This window comes from Sceloporus occidentalis, unplaced genomic scaffold, assembly GCF_023333645.1.
Source record: "Sceloporus occidentalis isolate IW3139 unplaced genomic scaffold, rSceOcc1.0.p SCAF_113, whole genome shotgun sequence".
Lineage (NCBI taxonomy): Eukaryota > Metazoa > Chordata > Lepidosauria > Squamata > Phrynosomatidae > Sceloporus > Sceloporus occidentalis.
The window spans coordinates 3,004,111-3,013,975 of NW_028317093.1; the positions used below are offsets into that span (position 1 = coordinate 3,004,111).

Below are 9,865 nucleotides of genomic sequence, written 5' to 3' on the forward strand. Positions count from 1 at the left end.
TAAGGCACAATTCCTTGTGAGAACTGTGAGATTATTGGATATCAAAACATATAATTGAGGTTGTTTCGGTCAATAGTAAAAGAGACCTCTGTCTGGCATAGTCATCTTTGATTGTGTTACTACTTTGAGCATTTCTGCAAAAGGCCGATGTACAATAATATAAAAACCTAGATCTAGGGATGTGGGTTGTGCTCCAAGTATGACAGCGCCTTTGATATGAGAAAATGAAAAAAGTGCTAAAGTAATATTTTTATTTTTAGTTTTATGTGTGTTTGATCACGGGAAGTAGGAGAAAAGCTGTCAACAACTACATGAAAGCAGTGTCATGGTGCTTGGAGTGAAGAAAGCCTGCAGATATAATAAAGATTACAAGAAAAGGGAAAATTGCGCAGCTCGGTGCAGCAAAAACAGATTACTTGACAACAACACTGCAATGCAATTTCTTTCATTAAAGCACAGTAAGGTTTATTTTATAGAAGACGCTGAATATCTTTATGTTGTTTCTTTGTTAAAGTGTACTGCTACTATTTTGTAATCTTAAAGTTAACAGATTCTGTCATTATTAAAGCTTTAATATTTCTATTTTATATAAAATTAGCCTACATATCACAAAGGCTCCACATGTCCTTAATAGGAGGACTACTGGAATATGACATCATAACACAGCAGTATGAACGGCGGCTGTGCAAGGCCTGGGGATGCTGCCCTGGATCAGCATTATCCCAGCAACACTATTTTTGTTACCTGGAAGGAAAACCTGACCATTAAAGACTATTAAAACATTTTTTTATTTAACAGAAAACAAACACTACAACTACAACCTATTTCTCTGCTGTTTAATGAACTCATGTCTCCTGTATTTTAAGTACAAAAACATACCTCTTCAGGATTATATTTTGCCAGAACCCCATTGCCATGGAACTCCTCCAAGACATCTTTGACCTTTTTGGTTGAATCTTAAATGAAAACAAATACAGGTTTAAGCACATTTGAATATATTTACCAAAAAAACACCAAGCACTACTAAAAACAGCAATACAAACATAATACACACTGCATACATAATGGCAATAAATCTAAAATATCTCAAGACACCGATATCATACAAAAAGGAACACCACAGCTTATGGATTTTTAACATTAAATAAACATTTACTGTTCTTTTAAACATAGCATTTGCCTGAAATTACAAATACACCTTTAATTAGTGCTTCCAGCTATTTTTTAAAGTAAATTTACTTCTGAGTATTAGGAGTTACATGTTAAAGGACTGAGTAACTATAAAAAGCGTCAAATGCATGTCTTACACACACATGCAATACAATATTTAAGGTATTTGAACTGGGACATGGGTGTGATTATAGGCAGGCAGGGGTGGTGGTATAAACAGGGTCAGGATCATCTACCTTAGCCATCACCAGCCAAACACTGACATATGACATCATATCCTGGCTTGACTACATCATGATTTGCGAGGAGGCCACGTAAGAGCTGTGATTAAAGTTTGTGCAGCAGCAATACCAAATGCCAAAAAATTCCAACCTAGAGCCATTTGTTGATACAGTTTTGATGTAAATAAGATCTCAACTTCTCAGTGGCTTGAAAAATGCTTGCAAAACTATGTCTACCATGGACATATCCAATAAAAAAAAGAAATATAATAATAAAAAAATAACTAGATGGCAAATGGAACATTTGCAGACTTTATATAAACATTTGATATAATGCTTTTTTTTTACTGGATTTACTAAAGCGATCCATCAACTTTTCTATTTCATTATCTGCTGGGACTTTCAGAAGAGATTAGTTTAGCCATTTTAATCAGATTTTAGTCATTTGGGACTTTGCATGAAGATCTGGAAATAGAACCTGCTTTAGTAACATAGACACTTTAAGTGGTGTATGTCTGATATCACTGTTATAATCTGGGGATTTTATTTGTGGTAATTGTGCTACGCTGAGGATTTGCGAAATACAGACTGTGATGTTATTCAGACTCAATATCCTTTCCTGAGAGTTTCTGAAAACCACAGATTTCAACAAATAATCCGGGCTGAATGATTTATTACTGAATGAATCAGAGCATTCTCAAATATTTATGAGGTTTCATTTTGGAAGGAGTTTGGAAGTTGTTTGTCTTTTCTTTCCGTGGCCATGTAAACTATAGGACAAGTTAGAATAACACTCTTGCCAACTTGAGGATTGTATTAAACTGCATATCAGTATCCTTTATTAAAGTAATAAGGATAAGGGTTGTAACTGAGTACTGCTAAGAGGAATTCCAGATTAATTTGTGTTTATAAAATGTATTTTGCACTAAACAGGAGAACATATAATGTCTTAGTATTATAAAACATCATGTAATATAATGGCATAGAGCCACACGTCTTCTATGAGATGCTATATTTCTAAACCCAATAAGTAATCATATATGTGCAAATTTCAGAAATCAATATACTTTTAAAAAACTGATTATGGTTTCTAACCCAGAAATGATCAAGTATTGCTTACCCTCAAACAAACTTTCAAGTTGTTACTCAAGCTAAATTTGAACTGTAAAACTCAGCACAACTCACATGTCACATCTTGAAGAACAATTATCAATATTCACTATAGGATAAAAGTCTTGAAAATGGTAGGTAGACATTTTAATGCATTGTATTTGTTTACTCTTGAAAAGTAGGGGATGAGTAAAACTGGGCGGAATTGGGAATGTACGGCGTTCCACTGAAGTGCTCCTATATGTATAGTAATTGGAGAAAAAATGGCATAGAAAATAGGTTTGTTGTCTCAAATTAATTTACCGATAAAAATGTATCACTGTTTTTTAGCTCTTTTTTTCTCCTGTGCAGAGCATGGGAGGATTGCTGTTCAATTACTTGTGTGAGATTCATTTCCAAGATGAAATCTAACCCAATATGATTTAAAACACAGATTTCCACTAGAGGGCAGTATTCCCCTTTTTTAGAAAACATGAACCCTATAAACCTGAGCCATGCATTCATATCTTACCTGCTATTTAATAAAATATTGCACTACATTATGGATGAGTCAAGAAGCACACATTTTATTTATACTTTTTAATTTAGTCCATTTTTAGTGGTCTAACATGCTATAAGAGCAAAAACTAACATGATTAACACTTAATGGAAACAGGTAAACTACTGGCGTAAGAAAAAAAAAAAAAAAAAATCCAGGGTAACTTTTGCAGCACAGCTATTACTTACTTGAAAGGTTACCAAACCAACTGTCCCAAAGCTCCACCTACTTTAATCAACCCAAAATGTAGCATTTGGATTATATTACCAAATTGCATATCCTTGGTATGTGATAGATACATTTGCAGCACAACATCTGGAAGGACACAATTTTTTTATTTAAAAATTATACAAAATAGTATCCCTGGGTTAAATGTGTGTTAGAGTGAATCATTCTAATCCCTTTAGGCCTAAAACAGTAATAGTATGGATAGACTGTCAAAATACACATACATACACTGTCCTTACAAATGCCTGCCCATACACACATAAATACACTTTCACGCTTGCATGTACACACAAACATACAAGCTCACACTTGCCCTGTCAGCTACATACTTATTGGCCCTTAGATACACTTACTTACCCTAACACTTTCTCATTACCCTTCCCCTATTTCTTTACCTCTCTTCTTTCTCCTTGTCTGTCCAATGCTTTATCTATCTCTCTTATTATCTACCCCTTTTCTCCTCATCTCTTTTTTCTCTTCCATTTCTCACTGTCTCTCTTCTTTCTCTTTATCTCTCCCCTTCTATTTGGCAGCTTCAACTGCATTTTACCCATTCATATTACTAATGATGTTCCATGCCGTCATGGTTTTTTGAGTCACATTTAAGGAGAAATTAAAATTAAAGGGAATATTTTTTTAATATTTTTTTTTTTGCAGTGATGTATACAATGTTTGTATCTCACTTTATTCCAATAAACTTCATTTATCTGCAGACCTGGAGGCTGCCATTGTTGGCAGTTGTCGGATATTTAGGGTGACTTTCCCCGCTTAGACACCACAATGAACTGATTTATGGCAGTGAATAAACTTTCATTAGTCAGAGTGTCATGTTTGGGTAATTAAGATTGAACTTGTTTACCACAGACAGTATGACAAAGAGTGTTTATCTAATAGATTGGGCAAAGATAACAGAGATAGAACACGTACAAATGACATACAGCATACAGCTGTCTATTAATGCGAAATCAAGAACTGGTTTAATAAAGAATTTCAATGCTGAGTTAGTTGTCCCACTGGCCAAAATCACAATGTCGATGATGATTTGACCTCTGTGATGAACGAATCACAGAGGTCAGTGTTCCAGTGACAATGAGATTTGTCTGCTGTTTCTCTCTCTTCCTGCATCATTGTGACCTTGAGTCAGAGACAGCCAGAGAGATCCATTTGTTTTCTTTATTGTTTTATTTTATTTTTAGATTGAGGATACAGTAGGGTTAATTGTTAAGGGGGAAACATGGAAACTAAACTCGACCTCATATTATATCTCACTGTTTATAATTTTCTTCGTTTTGGGATTGTAGGGGAATTAATTGATTGTATGTTATCAGCCTTGCTAGGTGTGCATAATTTATTATGGGGAAACAAAAGTGAATTAGCAAAAAAAAAATTAATACATGTCTGAAACCCCTACATATGAATGGTTTAAAAACTACCTTTTGTTTAAATACTGACAATAAATATTACTAATAATAATAATAGCCAGATAAAAAATAAATATGTTTTTTGTCTTTTTGGCCAAATCTAATATAATGCTTTAAATAGATTTATTATTATAAGCGGTAAGAGTACTAAAAAGTACTATTTTACTTTTTACTACATCTGCAATGTTCACTTAGAGAACAAATTAAATATAATATATAAAGTGCTACTATAGAAAAAAATCTAAGGATAAAGGCTACCAGGACAGATGTAACTCCAGTTTATGTTTAAAAACATAATAAAAAGGCAAAAACAAATAGAGGTCGTTCTTATATCATGACACATACACAATGTATAACCCAACATGCATACCTGGGGACTCACTGGAATTTGTCGAGAGGCTCAAAAATAGAAGGTAATTACTGGCCTTCTGGGTCATTTTAATCTCCAGATGGGAGCTATGTTGGACTATGTCCCTTCCCTTTACTGCCCATTTCAGGCCATTTGAATTTTCTTGGGTGGTTGTCCCTTTGTGAGTCGAATCCTGGCTCCTTACTCAAACACACTCTCTTTATGAATCTCTTGTGGCCAAGTCCTGGGTCATTCCCAGATATTCTGAGAAGTCTCTTGCAAAAATTGCGGAGAATAAAAGTAGAAGAGGAAAGAGATTGTTGGCACAAGAAGCTTGATATTAAACCAATTACAAGCCTTTCACGATGAAAATAAACAAAACAACGTTTAAAATATTTTAATTCTATTAATTGACCTTGTATTGCTTACTAGAAAGACGTTATCTGGTTTATAGATCATAGCATATTTCATATTGAGGGCATAATTAGAGCCCTTTGTTTTGTTTGTGATATTATTAAAATTAGTTCTCTAGCTGGACAGGAAGGAGCTGATGGCTCCTGAGCCACTAGTTGAATAATTAAAATGTGTTTTTTTAATGTTCTTTACTGCCAAACTCAGTGTTTGCAAGGTTTCATATCTGAACGTTTCTAACAATCATACTTATATAATCCCAGTTGCTATGGTAATTTGTTGTTGCAGGTTTGCATGTATACAGAAGTGGCACCTTTTGTGTGTTGTCTCATATGTAGAGTCACTGACATTTGGTTTATGTACGCAATGTCTCTAAAATATGCTAGCTTATGGAATTTATGTATCAAATGCATAATTAAAACAATGGTAGTTCACAATATAAACTGGCTTCAAAGGCTTACTACATTAAGTGAGGTAATGTCTACAGAAAGATCAAATATTAATAAGCGAAAGATCATCTATTTTGTGTAGCATTTCTTACAATGTGATACACAAAAAGAGCCCTATTTTTTCATAGTCAGAAGCAGATGAAGACAGACCCTGTCATACACATACTTATTCACACCTGCTTATGTCCTACAAATGTCCAGGTTACACCTAAATGTGCAGGGACTTCACTAGACCTCTGAAGGTGTGCTGTGGTATCTGGCACCAAGATGATAACAGCAGATCCTTTAGGTCCTGTAAGTTGTGAGGTGGGGCCTTCATGGATCCATCCTGGTGTCATGTGTTCTCCAGGTAACCAATGCACACATATATAGTCCTTCCTTGGACAACTTTTTGCACTGCGCACTGCAGACCAGGAACACCCCACAAGAGCTGCAGTTTTGGAGATGCTCTAAACCAGTTGTCTACCCATCACATTTTGGCTCTTGTCAGAGTCACTCAACTCAACTCAACTTTCTAATGCTGATTCTGAGACTCTATCCCCCTGTCCCAGGAAGCAGTGATTTTGTCCAGTGAGCTGGGGGTAGCAGTCCTGTCATTTGTCACTCCCAGTCTCACCAACTGTACTGTGGGTTGAGAGGTGACCCTCGCTGCCTGGCACACAGTACAGGGGCCAGCGAAGCCTGAAAGCATTAGTGAAGAACATGCAATGAAAGGAGGTAATCAGAAGAGAAGTGTGCCTTCTCTTGCATTGTAGGTAGAGGGGGCAAAATGATATAGTCCCTGTAACATTACTAAAGTGGGGCATTGGGAGAGGGGGTTCCTGCATCTTGACTGTGGAGGTGAGAGGTTCCTGCTTTGTAAATATTAAATATTGGTGGGGTATGTTTTTAGGTTTAAATTTCCATATAAATCACTCATGTTTATTTTGTTACCTTTAACAACATTTAATCACCCATACCTGAGAACTCTCTAGGTTTAACCCAGAGTCTCCAAGGGAATTTCCCTTGGTCTAAATGTCCGTGGTATGTGGCCATACAAACTCATTGCCCCTATTATGCCCAATCCATGCCTATTTTTTTCTTACTTCACACTTAGTTTTTTAACACTAAAGACTTGCTGGGACTATGCCGGCATTGCTTGCCATGTCTCTACAGAAATGACAAAGAGAGCTACAGATAGCCTGTGAACTTCCTAGGTTAGGTTATCCCAGTTTTGCTGTTATCTGTTTATCGATAAATCTTAATTCATATTACTGGATAGACAGCAATGCAGGATGAACTTCGAGCCATAAACATTCTAAAATTTTTAAAGCTTCATTTTTTTTTAAAAAATACTTCAAACACTTGAGGATTATGCCTAACAATTTTACAAGATCTCTTGTGATTTACAGTTTAGTTTTGAGATAATGTGAAGTCTTTTGATTTAAATTATTGTGACTCATTTATAATATATCTTGTCATAAAAAAGTATTACTCATCATTGCAGTTCATAACTCTTTAAAAAACATTCATCTTGGTTTCTCCTTGCATGGCTTTATTTCCTTTCAACAGAGTAAACATGAAAAGTAGGGCAAGCTGGCACCTTTTTGTACCTAATTTATTTGCACTACAGAGTTTCTTTATTTATTCTAATTTTCGAATGGGTCACTCTAGGTAAGAAACTGGTTAATTTTAAGGGCATTCATTTATTTCCCTAACCAGTTAAGATATTCTTCTGTGCTTTACAACATTAGGCTGACCATGTGTTCTGGATCCCCCTGGATGTAGTGTCCCTGAATGAGCACTGTCAGTGTGCAGATTAAAGTGCACACATGGAGCTGTGCCAAGGTGAGAACACTGTGTGCTTTGAATAGCAGGGGCACATCAGGCAGGGAGAGCAAAACGAGTCTGCTGGCTGAGTCTCGTGGACCATGGCAGATATCTTAGGGCAGAAGTTGACTTGTGGTAAAGGTGGCATTCTATGACAGCATTACGGTTAAAGTCACTGAGCTCTTCGCAGGGCCGGTCCTGCCATGGAGCAGAGTGGGGCAATTGCCCCAGGCGGCACTTTTGAAGAGGCGGCACTTTGCTGCCCCATGCGCCTTTTTTTTTAAGCGGAGGCTCTGCGAGCCCTCTAGCTCGGTCTTGGTGCACAGGCGGCACTATGTCTTCGGCCGGCCCTGGCTCTTCGGTACAATCCGTTCTACTGCCAATGTTTGTCTATGGATGTGGCATGCCTACATGCTTAATTGTATACATCTGTTAGCAATGGTTGTGGCTGAAACATATTTACGATAGTGATGTCACTATAAAGACCCCAAAGGAATCTTCAACGAAACAAAAGTTTACATGAAAAAAAGTGAAATACGTTTAAAATATGTAAACAGTGAAAAAAGTTAACCAAACATATCATACCACTATAACTGGAAATATAAAATAAAAATCCCCTTTGCTGTTCCAACTCAAATATTTTAAAATGAATGCAAGAAAATGCATGCAGCAAGCCTGTAAACAGTAACACCTGTAAAACAGATGTATGTATAAATTCTTCACAAGACACCAGAATTTAGATCCTGACTAAAATCTGACCCAGTTAATGTTTAACTCCGCAAATAACCTCTTCTCACCTTTTTTCATTTAGGTCTAGCTTGCCTTTTACACTCACTATTTCTTTACTCTCCATAAACATTTCTACACTTTCTCTTTCCTTCAATCTTTATCCCTTCTCTCTTCTTGTCAACCTTCATCTTATTTCATGCTTTAAAACATATGCTTTCTCCCCCTGCCCCATTTACACCCCTTTCCTCACTGGCAAGTTAACTTTCTTCTCTTTAACACTAATGATTTTAACCACTTCCATACTGTCTTGGTACTACCTATCACTAAAAAGTATGTACACAATATATATATATATATATATATATATATATATATATATATATATATATATATATATATATATATTGTGATATGTAAATAAAGCATTGCAATACACCCTAAAGGTAGAGTGTTTAATCATTTAAACACTGGAAATTAAGTATGAAGATTAAACTGTTCAAAGTAAATTATACTTACATTCTGCATACTTTTGAAGCTGAGAAAATTCTGCAGGGCTAAGATTGACCCATTTTTCTTGGTTAGTCATTATGGTCATAGAGATTCCAGTTACAGAGAGGACAAATGTGACACTTTGAAGACAGTAATAATTAAAATTATTTCCTTTCAATTCCCAAGAGTCTTCAGTCCAAAATGAAGAGATAATTAACGGAGATGAAATCCTCTATGAAGTCATTGTATGTTTTAACATTCTGTAACAGATAGAAAATATAATGAAATATTTACAATCAGTCTGTCACAATGTAAGTCTCATTTGCGATAACAGATTACATTTAAGATATGCAGTTTTAGCTACAATAACCTCCAAAAAACATTTATCTTTTTGGGCATACATTATATATTTACCCATTTTAACAATATTAAATGTGCTTCAAAACAAATATAATATCAATACATCCATTCGTTAATGTGGATGAAATATAGTACAAACTCAGTGAAAGACCACTATTAATTGCATTGAAAAATGTTTACTGCTTCATCAAGAAACTCCTTTGGATTCACCTAGGGTAGGCAGTTAATCTGAAATTTACATATTTTTAAAAGCAAAGATATACAGTTATAAAAGGCATGTGTAGCTCTGTATTCCAGAGATTTTTATTCCCTCTACCTATGCTCATTAGCTGGTGAGGGTGCCATGCCAACATTCATTGTGGTTTTTCAGTTTATAATACCAAAACCTGGAGCACAAAATCACCAAGCATACAGCCTGTCTGGGAACAGGAGAAAAAAGAGATGTATATACTAGACAGGTGCAATTGGCCAAACACTTTTCAGACACATTTTTCAGTTTGTTTATGGCTCTTTCATGGCCAGGTGCACCCATTCACTCTCATTCACTTTCACTCGAATGATGGATGGAAATGTAAAGGTTT

General features: G+C 35.6%; 1 protein-coding gene across 5 annotated transcripts in view; it reads right to left on the minus strand.

Annotated features, from left to right (window-relative positions):
* Positions 1–9,021, minus strand: part of LOC149282552 (diacylglycerol kinase beta-like) — a 167,726-nt gene extending 158,705 nt beyond the window's left edge. For all 5 annotated transcript variants that reach the window (XM_089498076.1, XM_089498074.1, XM_089498075.1 and 2 more), the window contains exons 1-2: positions 8,952–9,021; positions 880–956 (exon numbers count right to left, since the gene is read on the minus strand). In XM_089498076.1, the coding sequence (XP_089354202.1) occupies positions 880–956; positions 8,952–9,021 (147 nt within the window). The remainder of the gene's footprint in view (positions 1–879; positions 957–8,951) is intronic.
* Between the last annotated feature and the right edge of the window lie 844 nt (positions 9,022–9,865).